Genomic DNA, 18421 nt, shown 5'->3' on the forward strand with positions numbered 1-18421 from the left:
TAAGGCGGAGACTAAGCCCGATCTGTTTGTTCCTGATGTATTCATGTTTTCGGTCTGAATCGCTCCGTACGTGTACCACGTTTCAGATGGACGCTGTGACTGTGATCTAATCAGGAGATCAATGTCAGTATCCTAGCAACTGCGCATCTACCCCTCCCCTAACTCAACAACAGTCAACTACGAACAAGTTAGGGATAGAGATCCATGGCGTCTCTAAGTGATGTTGCTTGATACAAAAAATAGAAAATTACAATGAAAAAAGCGTTGAAGAAGCAGATGATTATACCTTATGGTACTCAGGTTTAAAGTTGTGTACTTCCTCGACATGCTCTCAGAAAATCTGCTCAACACAGGTTTCATCTTTACCATCCTTATGGAGAACGTCCATAATTATATTTAACAAAGATATAATTACAACTGAGACCTAAAATGTCGGTATTGCAACCAGTAGTGCTTTTTTTTTTTTGTACTCTTATCCACAGCGATTTTCGTTATCACAGTGGTCAAAATTTGTTGCGGACTCACTCGGCTGCGCCTCGTGAGTGATTGTGTTGATCTCGCAAACTTGGTTTTGACCTTTCAACGATCGCACAATATGTATTTTTACATGACGGATTCCGTATCACTAAAATAGTACTTTCCATTCCGTGTATTTTGAAAAATTTGAATTTTTTTTTCCTTTTCTTTTCACTCGTGACTTAATTGGTAAACAAAAGCTCCAGCTGGCCCCCATGAAAATGTGATGAGTTTACCTTGCAGAAATGTTTGATGAAAAAGCGCTTTCCCACGCTCCTTTTGACCTAAGTGACAATACATGGCACGTAAACCTACTGCTTTTTTAAGTCCAAACTTAAAAGAAAAATCACTTCTTGATCTGAGCCTTGATTTTTATCCAATTAAGAGATGGAATTTCAACCTTAAAAACATAAATATAAACAACTGAAAGATATCAGCTACTTTTCCACTAAGGGTAGTCCATCAGAATTGAATTCATTATTTATGTACAATGCGTCTAGACCCCCGTTCATATTTAAGTAAAAAATACAAGTCAGGCACGTTAATTTAAATATGGGAAGAGAGATTTAAGCAAACGTTTCACTTTTATTTTCATTACAATTGCCGGTGAGCCACTATTCTACATTTGTAGGTTAAACTTTGGACTATATAAGTGTATATCAGAACGGTACGGACTCTAATGCAAATGACAACGTTCACTGCCAAGTTTAGTTTCGCTCGAGTGCCATTTAATGCAATCATTGGGAATAAGTAACAAACTCTTCTGGCCGTACTCGTTGCCGTCTTCCAACAAAATTGAAGGTGTTATGTCGGGTTATGCGCCGGAAGAACTACCAAACAACTAAATATATATATAGGAGTGTCAGGACTAATAATTATACATGAACGCTCAATGCTCTCTTAAAGTAGGAAACATGATAAAATTGAAGACAAATAGTGGATTTATAGTGACAAACTGAGTTATTTGTGAGATTATTAGTATACCATGGCCAGTGTTTTGTTTAAATCAGCATCCAGCTTTAATGATTTTGGAGATGTCCGTGCATCGAGTCTTGACTTGCCCACACCATATAGAATTCTTAGCCTCGTACGCTGCTTCATCCCAGTCTCTTTTCTCGATCGCAGCTTTAAACTTTTCGAACTTTTTAAAGCTTGTCCGGCCAAGATTATACGCCATGTCGACTATGGCATTCTGCACAGAACAACAAAGAGCGTGGAAAGTGCTTTTGCCGATCACAACTCCAGCGTCAACAATGGCCGTGTTCAAGCTGCTGTCCAGGAGCCTTTCGATGTATTCATCGTCGAGGCAAGGAACGCAGGAATCTTTAGATGTTTCACTGTATTTGCAACAGCAGCAAGGACATGTTTTATTACATTTAGTTAGAGGACTCTTGAAAAACATGTCGAATACCTTCTCTGCTATACATTGGCAATGCCCTCTCTGGCCTGCTTTGATAAATTCTTCTCTTGCGCCATCCTTTTCCATATTAAAACCATAGCCGATAGTTCTCTTTTTGCTTGTGTCAAGATAGACGCATCGCTTGTAGCCTTCATGCTGTTTGATCAATGGTTTTGGATCACATTTTTCAGCTTGAACAAAACATTTGAGGTAGACGCACGAGAAAACAAGTAACAGAAGAATCTCTTTCCGCTCCATGACTCGTGGTTGGTATCGTGTTTAATGTTCTCTCATGCAAGCGCATATGAACAAAGTCAGTTCGGGCCATAACCATTTCTGGATATCGGTTTTGAGCTTTGTGATTGGATGAGATCTAAACCGGAAAAAAGCAAATTTGGCCGAGAGGTGCTGGAAACAAGAAGCTGATTTTTTTTTTTTTTTGTGGCGGCTATGTTGTAATGCGGTACTAAGCTGAAACAAAATTCGCTAATAAGGACTGGACGTAAGATACCATTAAAAATATTTGTTTATTTTAAACATTCAACATGCATCTCCTCGACATTCTTGCATTCTGGAAGAGTAAAGCGCAATTTTTCTAGCACAAATTATTTGTAATGCTGTGGTCCTTACACCAAGAGCGTCACAGGAATAAAAGCTCCTCCGCCAGCCTGTTTGTATCTGGAGGACTTCTGGGTAGAGCTTGGCCTCGATGTTACTTTCCGTTCTCCGTTGATTTCCCTATTTTGGGTTACAAGATAACCAATTAAATAAGGTTGAACCAAATAACGCCGCAAATTACTCATAACTGGAATTTCTATCGTTTTATCTTTGTAGAGCTAAGGGAGCGAAAAAAATACTTGTAATGCCAGTTGTTTTCAAGCGGTATTTCCTTTTGGAATAACAACCAAGAACTGGTAGATATCCTATACCTTTGGTCTTATTGAGTTGAATTTTGCTCAAAGATAGAAACCTCTTTATTAACCTATATTTAGTAGAGACTAGTTCGAAGTACGAAGTAGATGAATATTGAACATCCCCTCATCATATCCGAGAGGAGGGTTTTCTGAACGTCATAAAAAAAATTAAAAAATAAAACGACCGTGAAAAGAAAGCTAAGGCGGCGACTAAGCCCGATCTGTTTGTTCCTGATGTATTCATGTTTTCGGTCTGAATCGCTCCGTACGTGTACCACGTTTCAGTTGGACGCTGTGACTGTGATCTAATCAGGAGATCAATGTCAGTACCCTAGCAACTGCGCGTCTACCCCTCCCCTAACTCAACAACAGTCAACTACGAACGATTTAGGGATAGAGATCCCTAGCGTCTCTAAGTGATGTAGCTTGATACAAAAAATAGAAAATTACAATGAAAAAAGCGTTGAAGAAGCAGATGATTAAACCTTACGGTACTCAGGTTTAAACTTGTGTACTTCCTCAACATACTCTCAGAAAATCTGCTCAACACAGATTTCATCTTTACCATCCTTATGGAGAACGTTCATAATTATATTCAACAAAGATATAAATGCAACTGAGAGCTAAAATATCGGTATTGCAACCAGTAGCACTTTTTTTTTGTGCTTTTATCGACAACGATTTTCGTCACCACAGTGGTCAAAATTTGTTGCAGACTCACTCGGTTGCGCCTCGAGAGTGATTGTGTTGATCTCGCAAACTTGGTTTTGACCTTTCAACGATCGCACAATATGTATTTTTACATGACTGGTTCCGTATCACTAAAATAGTACTTCCCATTCCGTGTATTTTGAAAAATTTGAATTTTTTTTTCCTTTTCTTTTCATTCGCGACTTAATTGGTAAACAAAAGCTCCAGCTGGCCTCATGAAAATTTTTTTATTAAGATGGGTTTACCTTGCAGAAATGTTTGATAGAAAAAGCGCTTTCCCACGCTCCTTTTGACCCAAGTGACAATACATGGCACGTAAACCTACTGCTTTTTTAAGTCCAAACTTAGAAGAAAAACCACTTCTTAATTTGAGCCTCAATTTTTATCCATTTAAGAGATGGAATTTCAACCTTAAAAACATAAATATAAACAATTGAAAGATATTAGCTACTTTTCCACTGAGGGTAGTCCATCAGAATTGAATTCATTATTCATGTACAGTGCGTCTAGACCCCCGTTGATATTTAAGTAAAAGATAAAAGTCAGGCACGTTAATTTAAATATGGGAAGAGAACTTTAAGCAAATTTTCACTTTTATTTTCATTACAATTGCCGGTGAGCTACTATACTACATTCGTAAGTCAAACTTTGGACTATATAAGTGTATATCAGAACTATACGGGCTCTGATGCAAATGACAACGTTCACTGCTAAGTTTAGTTTGCCATTTAATGCAATCACTGGACATAAAGCAACAAATAGAATGTATAATAAAAATAGTAAGGCTTTTCACTTCCCCTTTTGACCGTCTTGTTCTCGTCTTCCAACAAAATTGAAGGTGTTATGTCAGTCGATGCGCCGGAAGAACTACTAAACAGCTAAATATATATGGGTATGTCAGGACTAATACTTCTACATGAACGCTCGTTGCCCTCTTAAAGTAGGAAACATGGTAAAATTGTATACAAATAGTGGACTTAAAGTGATAAACTGAGTTATTTGTGAGATTATTAGTAAACCATGGCCAGTGTTTTGATTGAATCAGCATCCAGCTCTAATGATTTCGGAGATGTTCGTGCATCGAGTATTGACATCCCCACACCATTTAGAATTCTTAGCCTCGTAAGCTGCTTTATCCCAGTCTCCTTTCTCGATCGCCGCTTTTAACTTTACGAAGTCTTTAAACTTTGTCCGGCCAAGATTATACGCCATGCTGACAATGGCATTCTGCACAGGACAGCAAAGAGCGTTGAAAGTGCTGTCGCCGATCACAACTTCAGCGTCATCAATGGCCGTTTTCAAGCTGCTGTCCAGGAGCCTTTGGATGTATTCATCGTCGAGGCAAGGAACGCAGGAATATTTAGATGTTTCACTGTTTTTGCAACAGCAGCAAGGACATGTTTTATCATGTTTAGTTAGAGGACTCTTTAAAAACATGTCGAATACCTTCTCTGCTATACATTGGCAATGCCCTCTCTGGCCTGCTTTGATAAATTCTTCTCTTGCGCTATCCTTTTCCATATTAAAACCATAGCCGATAGTTCTCTTTTTGCTTTTGTCAAGATAGACGCATCGCTTGTAGCCTTCATGCTGTTTGATCAATGGTTTTGGATCACATTTTTCAGCTTGAACAAAACATTTGAGGTAGACGCACGAGAAAACAAGTAACAGAAGAATCTCTTTCCGCTCCATGACTCGTGGTTGATATCTTGTTTAATATTCTCTCATGCAAGCGCATATGAACAAAATCAGTTCGGGCCATAACCATTTCTGGATATCGGTTTTGAGCTTTGTGATTGGGTGAGATCAAAACCGGAAAAAAGCAAATTTGGCCGAGAGGTGCTGGAAACAAGAAGCTGATTTTTTTTTTTTTTGTGGCGGCCATGTTGTAATGCGGTACTAAGCTGAAACAAAATTCGCTAATAAGGACTGGACGTAAGATACCATTAAAAATATTCATTTATTTCAAACATTCAACATGCATCTCCTCGACATTCTCGCATTCTGGAAGAGTAAAGCGCAATTTTTCTAGCACAAATTATTTGTAACGCTGTGGTCCTTCCACTAAGAGCGTCACAGGAATAAAAGCTCCTCCGCCAGCCTGTTTGTATCTGGAGGACTTCTGGGTAGAGCTTGGCCTCGATGTTACTGTCTGTTCTCCGTTGATTTCCCTATTTTGGGTTACAAGATAACCAATTAAATAAGGTTGAACCAAATAACGCCGCAAATTACTCATAACTGGAATTTCTATCGTTTTATCTTTGTAGAGCTAAGGGAACGAAAAAAATACTTGTAATGCCAGTTGTTTTCAAGGGGTATTTCCTTTTGGAATAACAACCAAGAACTGGTAGATATCCTATACCTTTGGTCTTATTGAGTTGAATTTTGCTCAAAGATAGAAACCTCTTTATTAACCTATATTTAGTAGAGACTAATTCGAAGTACGAAGTAGATGAATATTGAACATCCCTCATCATATCCGAGAGGAGGGTTTTCTGAACGTCATAAAAAAATAAAAAAATAAAGCGACCGTGAAAAGAAAGCTAAGGCGGAGACTAAGCCCGATCTGTTTGTTCCTGATGTATTCATGTTTTCGGTCTGAATCGCTCCGTACGTGTACCACGTTTCAGTTGGACGCTGTGACCGTGATCTAATCAGGAGATCAATGTCAGTATCCTAGCAACTGCGCATCTACCCCTCCCCTAAGGCAACAACAGTCAACTACGAAAGAGTTGGGGATAGAGATCCTTAGCGTCTCTAAGTGATGTTGCTTGATACAAAAAATAGAAAATTACAATGAAAAAAGCGTTGAAGAAGCAGATGATTAAACCTTACGGTACTCAGGTTTAAACTTGTGTACTTCCTCAACATACTCTCAGAAAATCTGCTCAACACAGATTTCATCTTTACCATCCTTATGGAGAACGTTCATAATTATATTCAACAAAGATATAAATACAACTGAGAGCTAAAATATCGGTATTGCAACCAGTAGCGCCTTTTTTTTTTTTGTACTTTTATCGACAACGATTTTCGTCACCACAGTGGTCAAAATTTGTTGCAGACTCACTCGGTTGCGCCTCGAGAGTGATTGTGTTGATCTCGCAAACTTGGTTTTGACCTTTCAACGGTCGCACAATGTGTATTTTTACATGACGGGTTCCGTATCACTAAAATAGTACTTCCCATTCCGTGTATTTTGAAAAATTTGGAATTTTGTTCCTTTTCTTTTCATTCGCGACTTAATTGGTAAACAAAAGCTCCAGCTGGCCTCATGAAAATTTTTTTATCAAGATGGGTTTACCTTGCAGAAATGTTTGATAGAAAAAGCGCTTTCCCACGCTCCTTTTGACCCAAGTGACAATACATGGCACGTAAACCTACTGCTTTTTTAAGTCCAAACTTAGAAGAAAAACCACTTCTTAATCTGAGCCTCAATTTTTATCCATTTAAGAGATGGAATTTCAACCTTAAAAACATAAATATAAACAATTGAAAGATATTAGCTACTTTTCCACTGAGGGTAGTCCATCAGAATTGAATTCATTATTCACGTACAGTGCGTCTAGGCCCCCGTTGATATTTAAGTAAAAGATACAAGTCAGGCACGTTAATTTAAATATGGGAAGAGAACTTTAAGCAAATTTTCACTTTTATTTTCATTACAATTGCCGGTGAGCTACTATACTACATTCGTAAGTTAAACTTTGGACTATATAAGTGTATATCAGAACTATACGGGCTCTGATGCAAATGACAACGTTCACTGCTAAGTTTAGTTTGCCATTTAATGCAATCACTGGACATAAAGCAACAAATAGAATATATAATAAAAATAGTAAGGCTTTTCACTTCCCCTTTTGACCGTCTTGTTCTCGTCTTCCAACAAAATTGAAGGTGTTATGTCGGTCGATGCGCCGGAAGAACTACTAAACAGCTAAATATACATGGGTGAGTCAGGACTAATACCTATACATGAACGCTCGTTGCCCTCTTAAAGTAGGAAACATGGTAAAATTGTATACAAATAGTGGATTTAAAGTGATAAACTGAGTTATTTGTGAGATTATTAGTATACCATGGCCAGTGTTTTGATTGAATCAGCATCCAGCTCTAATGATTTCGGAGATGTTCGTGCATCGAGTCTTGACTTGCCCACACCATATAGAATCCTTCGCCTCGTACGCTGCTTTATCCCAGTCTCTTTTCTCGATCGCAGCTTTAAACTTTTTGAACTTTTTAAAGCTTGTCCGGCCAAGATTATGTCGACTATGGCATTCTGCACAGAACAACAAAGAGCGTGGAAAGTGCTTTTGCCGATCACAACTCCAGCGTCAACAATGGCCGTTTTCAAGCTGCTGTCCAGGAGCCTTTCGATGTATTTATCGTCGAGGCAAGGAACGCAGGGATATTTAGATGGTTCACTGTATCTGCAGCAGCAAGGACATTTTTTATTGGATTCAGTTAAAGGACTCTTTAAAAGCGTGTCGAATATCTTCCCTGCTGTACCTTTGCAATGCCCTCTCGGGTCTGCTTTGATAAATTCTTCTCTTGCGCCATCCTTTTCCATATTAAAACCATAGCCGATAGTTCTCTTTTTGCTTGTGTCAAGATAGACGCATCGCTTGTAGCCTTCATGCTGTTTGATCAATGGTTTTGGATCACATTCTTCAGCTTGAACAAAACATTTGAGGTAGACGCACGAGAAAACAAGTAACAGAAGAATCTCTTTCCGCTCCATGCCTCGTGGTTGATATCTTGTTTAATGTTCTCTCATGCAAGCGCATATGAACAAAATCAGTTCGGGCCATAGCCATTTCTGGATATCGGTTTTGAGCTTTGTGATTGGGTGAGATCAAAACCGGAAAAAAGCAAATTTGGCCGAGAGGTGCTGGAAACAAGAAGCTGATTTTGTTTTTTTTTGTTTTTGTGGTGGCCATGTTGTAATGCAGTACTAAGCTGAAACAAAATTCGCTAATAAGGACTGGACGTAAGATACCATTAAAAATATTCGTTTATTTCAAACATTCAACATGCATCTCCTCGACATTCTCGCATTCTGGAAGAGTAAAGCGCAATTTTTCTAGCACAAATTATTTGTAACGCTGTGGTCCTTCCACCAAGAGCGTCACAGGAATAAAAGCTCCTCCGCCAGCCTGTTTGTATCTGGAGGACTTCTGGATAGAGCTTGGCCTCGATGTTACTGTCCGTTCTCCGTTGATTTCCCTATTTTGGGTTACAAGATAACCAATTAAATAAGGTTGAACCAAATAACGCCGCAAATTACTCATAACTGGAATTTCTATCGTTTTATCTTTGTAGAGCTAAGGGAACGAAAAAAATACTTGTAATGCCAGTTGTTTTCAAGGGGTATTTCCTTTTGGAATAACAACCAAGAACTGGTAGATATCCTATACCTTTGGTCTTATTGAGTTGAATTTTGCTCAAAGATAGAAACCTCTTTATTAACCTATATTTAGTAGAGACTAATTCGAAGTACGAAGTAGATGAATATTGAACATCCCTCATCATATCCGAGAGGAGGGTTTTCTGAACGTCATAAAAAAATAAAAAAATAAAGCGACCGTGAAAAGATAGCTAAGGCGGAGACTAAGCCCGATCTGTTTGTTCCTGATGTATTCATGTTTTCGGTCTGAATCGCTCCGTACGTGTACCACGTTTCAGATGGACGCTGTGACTGTGATCTAATCAGGAGATCAATGTCAGTATCCTAGCAACCGCGCATCTACCCCTCCCCTACCCCTCCCCTAACTCAACAACAATAAACTACGAACGGGTTAGGGACAGAGATCTATGGTGTCTCTAAGAGATGTAGCTCGATACAAAAAGTAGAAAATTACACTGAAAATAGCGTTGAAGAAGCAGATGATTATACCTTACGGTGTTCTCAGAAAATCTGCTCAACACAGATTTCATCTTTACCATCCTTTATGTACAGTGCGTCTATACATAGATAATGAACCCCGCTGATATTTAGTAAAAAAACAAGTCAGACGCGTTAATTTAAATATGGGAAGAGAAATTTAAGCAAACGTTTCACTTTTATCTTCGTTCAAATTGCCGGTGAGCCACTATACTACATTCGTAAGTTAAACTTGTGTGTATCAGAACTGTACGGACTCTGATGCAAATGACAACGTTCACTGCCAAGTTTAGTTTCGCTCGAGTGCCATTTAATGCAATCACTGGGAATAAAGTAACAAACAGAATATATAATAAAAACAGTAAGGCTTTTCATCTCCTCCTCTGGCCGTACTCGTTTCCGTCTTCCAACAAAATTGAAGGTGTTATGTCGGGTGATGCGCCGGAAGAACTACAAAACAGCTAAATGTATATATAGGAGTGTCAGGACTAATACTTGTACATGAACGCTCGATGCTCTCTTAAAGTAGGAAACATGGTAAAATTGAATACAAATAGTGGATTTATAGTGACAAACTGAGTTATTTGTGAGATTATTAGTATACCATGGCCAGTGTTTTGTTTAAATCAGCATCCAGCTTTAATGATTTTGGAGATGTTCGTGCACCGAGTCTTGACTTGCCCACACCATCTAGAATCCTTAGCCTCATATTCTGCTCTATCCCAGTCTCTTTTCTCGATCGCAGCTTTAAACTTTTTGAACTTTTTAAAGTTTGTCCGGCCAAGATTATACGCCATGTCGACTACGGCATTCTGCACAGAACAACAAAGAGCGTGGAAAGTGCTTTTGCCGATCACAACTTCAGCGTCAACAATGGCCGTTTTCAAGCTGCTGTCCAGGAGCCTTTCGATGTATTCATCGTCGAGGCAAGGAACGCAGGAATATTTAGATGTTTCACCGTATATGGAGCAGCAAGGACATTCTTTATTCCATTTAGTTAAAGGGCTCTTTAAAAACGTGTTGAATACCTTGTCTGCTGTACCTTGGTATTGCTCTCTCGGGTTTACTTTGATAAATTCTTCTCTTGCGCCATCCTTTTGCATGTTAAAGCCATAGCCGATAGTTCTCTTTCCGCGTGTATCAAGATACACGCATCGCTTGTAGCCTTCATGCTGTTTGATCGATGGTTTTGGGTCACATTTTTCAGCTTGGACAAAACATTTGAGGAAGACGCACGAGAAAACAAGTAACAGAAGAATCTCTCTCCGCTCCATGACTCGTAGTTGATATCTTGTTTAATGTTCTCTCATGCAAGCGCAGATGAACAAAATGTTTCAATATCAACTCTGCACCAGTCTCTCAGTTCCACGCTAGCCCACTCTTCCAACCCTCCCCACCCACGAACTTTGTTTGTCTGCTTTTAGGGTGAAGAGAAATTAATTTCCAATTTTAGTTCTTACCGGTTTCAAGCCTCTTTTAAAAAGGCCACTATGAGTTACAGAACTGTCATTAAAATTATATATATTTTCTAAAATCATAAAATTTATATTTTTAGGGGGGTATAAAAGCAGTTTTTCACTATGTGGTAGTAAGTAAGCAAGAAGCGTTCGATAAATGGCCTCAGTGCGTGATATTCTCGGAAAAACAGGAAGGCTCCAACAATGCGTCAGTAAATAGCCAGAAAGTCTGAACTTGTCTATTGTTTTCAAGGTCGCATGACAGTCGCATGATTTTTTTCAACCAATCAGCTTGTGAATCAGTGATTAGTGGTTTAGCACTTCAAACTCTTTCTCATTTCAGCTGGAGTAATTGTATTTGGTGTGGTCATTCTTAGGAAGGTGGTGTTATGTCTGTTTATTGTCTCTGATGAGATCAATGAGTGTCTTAAAGGTTGCAAAAAATCCAAAGAACTTTATTGCGAATTACTTTTCCAGAAGATAGGGGGGTTTAGAAATGGAGAGAATCTTCAATTTGGTAAGGATAATATTCGGGACGGTTTTAAACGAGAACTTCCAGTTCCACAAGGTATAGAGACTGGAACCTATCCACCGGGTGATCATGATCATGGCATTGTGGTTCTTGTGAAAGATGACAACATATGTGTCAGTGAGCTTAATCTCACCAAGTTGACCAGACTTTGTAAGAAAAAAGGGAAATAAAATTTTTTGATTGTTATGGTGTAAAAAGTTAATAGGATCTCCTTGTGAGCTTTCAAAACACTCGTTTTGTCGACAAAAAAATGCATGCAATCAAAAACATTCCTTGTCGTTCGTTCGTTCGATTAAAACGTTACTGTCACTTTTTGTCACTGTCACTGTCATTCACTAAAATTTTTTATTGTTATGGTGTAAAAAGTTAATAGGATCTCCTTGTGAGCTTTCAAAACACTCGTTTTGTCGACAAAAAATGCATGCAATCAATAACATTCCTTGTCGTTCGTTCGTTCGATTAAAACGTTACTGTCACTTTCTGTCACTGTCACTGTCACTGTCACTCACTAAAATTTTTTATTGTTATGGTGTAAAAAGTTAATAGGACCTTCTTGTGAGCTTTCAAAACACTCGTTTTGTCGACAAAAAAATGCATGCAATCAATAACATTCCTTGTCGTTCGTTCGTTCGATTAAAACGTTACTGTCACTTTGGTGAGCTACTATACTACATTCGTAAGTTAAACTTTGGACTATATAAGTGTATATCAGAACTATACGGGCTCTGATGCAAATGACAACGTTCACTGCTAAGTTAAGTTTGCCATTTAATGCAATCACTGGACATAAAACAACAAATATAATATATAATAAAAATAGTAAGGCTTTTCACTTCTCCTTTTGACCGTCTTGTTCCCGTCTTCCAACAAAATTGAAGGTGTTATGTCGGTCGATGCGCCGGAAGAACTACTAAACAGCTAAATATATACGGGTGTGTCAGGACTAATACTTATACATGAACGCTCGTTGCCCTCTTAAAGTAGGGAACATGGTAAAATTGTATACAAATAGTGGATTTAAAGTGATAAACTGAGTTATTTGTGCGATTATTAGTATACCATGGCCAGTGTTTTGATTGAATCAACATCCAGCTCCAATGATTTTGGAGATGTCCGTGCATCGAGTCTCGACTTGCCCACACCATATAGAATTCTTAGCCTCGTACGCTGCTTTATCCCAGTCTCCTTTCTCGATCGCAGCTTTAAACTTTTTGAACTTTTTAAAGCTTGTCCGGCCAAGATTATACGCCATGTTGACAATGGCATTCTGCACAGGACAGCAAAGAGCGTTGAAAGTGCTTTTGCCGATCACAACTCCAGCGTCAACAATGGCCGTTTTCAAGCTGCTGTCCAAGAGCCTTTCGATGTATTTATTGTCGAGGCAAGGAACGGAGAGACATTTAGATGTTTCACTGTCTTTGCAGCAGCCAGGACATGTTTTACTACATTTAGTTAAAGGACTCTTTAAAAACATGTCGAATGTCTTCCCTGCTGTACCTTGGCAATGCCCTCTCGGGTCTGCTCTGATAAATTCTTCTCTTGCGCCAGCCTTTTCCATGTTAAAACCATAGCCGATAGTTCTCTTTCCGCTTGTGTCAAGATAGACGCATTGCTTGTAGCCTTCATGCTTTTTGATCAATGGTTTTGGATCACATTTTTCAGTTTGAACAAAACACTTGAGGTAGACGCACGAGAAAACAAGTAACAGAAGAATCTCTCTCCGCTCCATGACTCGTAGTTGATATCTTGTTTAATGTTCTCTCATGCAAGCGCAGATGAACAAAATGTTTCAATGTCAACTCTGCACCAGTCTCTCAGTTCCACGCTAGCCCGCTCTTCCAATCCTCCCCACCAACGAGCTTTGTTTGTCTAATTTTTAAGGAGAAGAGAAATTAATCTCCAATTTTAGTTCTTACCAGTTTCGAGCCTCTATTAAAAAGGCCACCGTGATTTACAGAACAGCCATTGAAACTATATATAAACTATATATATATATATATATACTCTAAAATAATTAAATGCCTTTTAGAGGGTATAAAAGAAGTTTTTCACGATGTACAAGGTGGTAGCAAGCAAGCAAGAAGCGTTCGATAAATAGCCCCATTGCGTGACATTCTCGGAAAAACAGGAAGGCACCAACAGTCGAGGTCGCATGATTTTTCAACCAATCAGCTAACTTGTGAATCAGCTTATAGTGGTTTAGCATTTCAAGCTTTTTCTCACTTCAGCTGGAGTAATTGTATTTGTTGTGGTCATTCTTAGGAAGGTGGTATTGTCTCGGTTACTCAATTTTTTCTGATGAGATCAATGAGCGTCTTAAAGGTTGCAAAAAATCCAAAGAACTTTATCGCGAATTACTTTTCCAGAAGATAGGGGGGTTTATAAATGGAGAGAGTCTTCAGTTTGAGAAGCATAATATTCGGGACGGTTTTAAACGAGAACTTCCAGTTCCACAAGGTATAGAAGCAGAAACCTATCCACCTGGTGATCATGACTATGGCATCGTGGTTCTTGTGAAAGATGATCAATGGCGGGGCTCGCCATTTTTAGACCAAATTCCGTAGAAAAATGTGTATTAAACTTGTTAAATGAACCACAACATTTGGTTCAAATGAAAATTACGAAACTTCTTAAAATTCCAAATAAAGGAGTAACAAATTTACACGAACGAAAGCTCAAAAACAACAAACTAAAACTCCGTGAAAAAAACTGAAGTACGCGAAAAATGTCCACGTCAGTTTTCCAACGTCAAGGTCAGAGTTCTTTGACATGATTGGCTAATTTGTGAAATCACGCGCACAGCGCGTGAATACAAAAAGATTACAAAGGGTGGAAAAGAAGCGAAAAATTGCTACATAAAATTTAAAAACGAAAGAGATTTTCTACATTCCTAATCTATAAACAAAGTGTTCAATTTATATCCTGAGTGCAGGGATTGAAAAAAAAAAACGCCAAATGTCATTAGTAATTTCAAGTTATAATTATTTGTCAAGAAGGAAAATACGTCGACGATCAAACAGTTACATGTTGTGTTTTGCCCCGGTTGCTATTGTAAGTTACCTTTAGCGTTAGAGCGCGTCATAAGTTAATGAAATTTTTAAAACTAGATATTATTTTGTGGTAACTCAGGGGGAGGAGGTATGGAATTCAAACTGTGGGGCATGAGTATACCCCATACCCCATACCCCATACCCCATACCCACCCCTCAGAGCATGTACGAGAACCAACAGAATATTTAGTGTGCCTCTTGTAATGTAATAGCGGTAATGTGAGTCAAAATGTTTGGCGGTTTTTGTTTGTAAACAAAATAAATTTTCTCAAGTTTCTCAGGATCATTTTCAGAGAGGTTAATAACTAGCCTAAACTTGAATTTTGCCAGCAAGAAATCTCTTAAACAATTGCCCCGTGGCGCCTAACCATTGAAAATCTTTGCGGTTGGTAGCTTTGGGTCTTGTTTCGTAATCAAAGTGATCCTATGGTGAACTCGTGGATATGCTGAGAAGAATGGCATTAGAATATACAGCGGATAGTATTAAAAATCTAATGATCCCTTCGTTCCAAGAAAAAGAATGAGCTGTCATTTTCACAAACCCTAATTGACACACCATATTTAACTGTCGGTCCGCCATCTTTTCGAATTTTTAATACGATGTATACCCGTACGAACGCCACGAAATTTGCATATCAAATCCCCACATAGTTCGTCTCTAAGTTTTGCACATCCACGATTAAAAAGGCGAATATGATACGATATTAACTGTGCAAATTAACAGATTTACAAAAATTACTGCGGCACTAAATTTCCCCGTTGGACTGGCCCTTTTTATTTCTTTCTTTTACGAAATGTTGCCCCAATACATCTCATAACGCAATACTAGAAGACTAAAAGTAATTATAAGCTATATCTCAAGGAACAGATCTTTTCATGTAGATCTTCAGTCAAAGTATAGGCATCTCAGCCATGCAAGTCCTCGCATCCAAGAAATGAGATCTAAGAAACAATTTAGATAAACGCAATTAGCAGATAGCAAATTGTTGCTTGATATTTTGTTAAATTTAAGCGGATGGCTGAATGGATGGAAGAAACTTCTGCTCCTTGTAACCGAGTACAACCTAACATCGGTATGCATATTCTCCGTGCTGTTCTCTTTACATTTCCAAAAGTGCTGACAGGGAGAATTTATTTAGCAATCAAGAGCCTCATTAGTTGGCGATCATTTCCGTTACTCTAGTGACCTCAACGTTTACCGTCATTCAGGGGTGATATTGTGAGGAAAAATTAGATGTTAGTCTGTCCTAGGATTCAAAGGGTTAAAAGCCACGCTCATGTGTGATAATCATGATCACTTACTATTTGCCGAAGCCATTGTAACAGCAGATGCGTCCCTCACAGTCTGGCATGCCGTACATTTTATCTTCGCCAGGATCACAAACATATTTGCAGGTTCCAGACACGCCGTATGGCAAGTAGCAACCCATGAATGGTTCGGCTGTCGAGATATTAATTGTTTATAATGTTATGACAACTGATCAGCGCAGTCCATGGATTAATCCTTTATCGTTTCAGTGCTAAAGCGCTTTCAGTTGCGTGTCAAAATGAATCAAACAAAATGAATCAAAAAAGATTATAGAACAAATTTCTTAAAGTCAACGTAAATACCGTATAACCCTGCTAACTCAAACTCGGTGAACTAGAAACCTTTGCTATCTCAAACAACATCCGATTTCCCTCGGAATTGAGCCCATTTTTCGAGTCATTTATTATCAAGTAACTCGAACTCGGTTGACTCGAACCCCCCTTTTCCCTCCCCCCTCCCCCCGGCGCTAACTCGAATAACATCCCTTAGATTTGACCCCATTTTCCACTCATTTACCATCAAGAAACTGGAACTCGATCTCCGTTAACTCGAACTAATCTTACTTTCTCTTGGTTCACATTTACCCCGATAACTCGACCTTTAAGTAAAAACGCCAGTCCATAGACGTCGAAGCGTCCGAACTGATGGCATGCCGCAATCTGTTATCGTGTTAAAAGCTCGTATAAAACAAAATTGATGTACGAAAATGACTGTTGATTTTGTAAGAATGGTAAAAACATGATTCCATATTAAGTATTACCAGGGTAATTGAAATTCAACACCAATCCCAATAGCTGGGACCCACCCACCTCACCCCCTCCTTTCGAACCAGTTTTCGTTTCCCTTAGCCGGTTTGAGTTGGCGGGGTTCTACTGTATCCCAAGGAACCAATGAGAACTCAGCTAAACGCACGCCAAATAAATAAATTACTCGGGAAGAAAGGATCCATTTTGATTTTTTTTCTGATGGGCCAAATCAGAGTTCCAAACAAACCAGCCAGCGTTGGGATATAAACAAGTAAATAATAAGTTGTGAACATTTTCTATTGAATAAAAAGAAATCGGATCGAAATATAAGGAAGAACATGAGCGAGAGCATTCGAGCCAATTTTTGTCCTTGTCTTAAGGCAATCAGGTGTTTTTTAAGACTCCGATAGAGGGTGTCGAGAGTCTGCTAGACAAACTATAGAACAATGTGGCAAACTAAAACTGATGCAATCCTGGATTAATTTCAACAATCTATTGAGAATTTTTCCTAACAATAAACTCACATGGTTGTGTAAAGCACCAATTGGTGTTAGGCACAATTGGATCCCAGCAACAGGACCTTCCCAGACATTCCTCCTTATCAATACCGAAGTAACCACATTCCTGTCGTTCAGAAGGAGCAACGGGGCAAAGTCCATCCGGGAGATCTATAATAATTTAACAATGATGTCAAAATAATGCAATACAAAACTTCGGTTGCCTGTAATGAATACGCAGACTGTCAAGCACAGTCTCTCAAGTGATACTTCAGTAACACTTTTAGTTTTTGTATCCTTTATCATTAGCAAATGCTTCCACGAGTTATACGAAAAACTTAAACTGCAAACTTCTTTTTCTATCACCACTCATTATTTAAGCCAAGCTGTTTAAAAAGTCAATTCTTACATGTGCCAGGTTTAACATAGCACCACGGCTTGTTCGGATCACTGGGATCCCAGCAGCATCCTCGTGCCTCACATGTCTGCTGATCTATTCCCAGCCATCCGCATTCCCAGCGTTCTTTGGGATTCTGACAGCTGCCTGATTCAGCATTGAAAGGAAAAAAGAAAAAAAGTTCAGTTATGAAGAGGTACTTTTCCAGCGGTGTTATATGAATTACACAGGCTGACTTGAAATTTTGTCCTGATCATATACAATACCCACAGCACTAAATCCGCAAGTAAAATAAAAATACAAGAAAACGGGTCTTTCTCCATTGATAGTCTACTATAAAGCTTAACATTCTTAACATACCATCTGCCATGACGGAGACTGCGCCAAAAAGTAAGGACAGAACAAAGAATCTTCCTTCCATGCTTCAAGACTGCAAACGAAAAAACATACAAAAAGTTTTCTAAATATACAACTCAACGTGAACACTATCACTTAAGAATTTTTGAAACGAGGGTGAATACTGCGGGCACCCAAACAATACTTGTTCTTTCCTGTGATTGTCACGTCTCCTTCAACTGTTAAAAGGCTGACTTACCCAGCACTGATCGATAAAAACCTGTCTCTCCTTCTTCGTAGTTTAAGAAGAAAGCTTATCTGATTTTGATTTTCATATACAACGGTATATCACTGGAGCACCATTTATAACAGCCCAAACAGTTGAATAACATTTACTGAATGCAAGTTTCCGACTTTTTTCAGCTGTTATCACCTACTTCAATGCGGCTCAGTATCCAGATCACTTGATAAAAAGACTGCTCGCTAATCTGAGTGCAAGTTAGCTCCTTGAAGACTCGGTGAAGTGCGTCAAGTCGAATTGCTGCTCTTCCTTTTAAAGGCAATACATGATAATTTGGAAAGATAATTACTTATGACTAGTTAACCAATCAGCGAGCTCTCAAAACAATTAGAACAACATTCTTTCTGGGAAAAGAGCATGCGCTACCAACAC

At 38.7% G+C, this 18421-nt stretch overlaps 4 protein-coding genes across 4 annotated transcripts; all 4 read right to left on the minus strand.

Moving 5' to 3' along the window:
* Positions 1–1522: 1522 nt before the first annotated feature.
* Positions 1523–2173, minus strand: LOC136281937 (probable T4-type lysozyme 2). The gene has a single exon (XM_066168976.1). The coding sequence runs from the start codon at positions 2171–2173 to the stop codon at positions 1523–1525; it is 651 nt and encodes a 216-aa protein (XP_066025073.1).
* Positions 2174–4581: 2408 nt separating this feature from the next.
* Positions 4582–5232, minus strand: LOC136281938 (probable T4-type lysozyme 2). The gene has a single exon (XM_066168977.1). The coding sequence runs from the start codon at positions 5230–5232 to the stop codon at positions 4582–4584; it is 651 nt and encodes a 216-aa protein (XP_066025074.1).
* Positions 5233–12494: 7262 nt separating this feature from the next.
* LOC136281939 (probable T4-type lysozyme 2) lies at positions 12495–13142 on the minus strand. Its single transcript, XM_066168978.1, has one exon. The coding sequence runs from the start codon at positions 13140–13142 to the stop codon at positions 12495–12497; it is 648 nt and encodes a 215-aa protein (XP_066025075.1).
* A 2072-nt stretch (positions 13143–15214) lies between these two features.
* On the minus strand, positions 15215–18300 carry LOC131793055 (trefoil factor 2-like). The gene is made up of 6 exons (XM_059110476.2): positions 18186–18300; positions 17773–17842; positions 17425–17559; positions 17043–17186; positions 15766–15904; positions 15215–15405 (listed from the first exon to the last, which is right to left on the minus strand). Coding segments are annotated over exons 2-6 (480 nt in total). The 5' UTR covers positions 17834–17842; positions 18186–18300; the 3' UTR covers positions 15215–15404.
* Between the last annotated feature and the right edge of the window lie 121 nt (positions 18301–18421).

Source organism: Pocillopora verrucosa, chromosome 6, assembly GCF_036669915.1.
Source record: "Pocillopora verrucosa isolate sample1 chromosome 6, ASM3666991v2, whole genome shotgun sequence".
Taxonomy (NCBI): domain Eukaryota; kingdom Metazoa; phylum Cnidaria; class Anthozoa; order Scleractinia; family Pocilloporidae; genus Pocillopora; species Pocillopora verrucosa.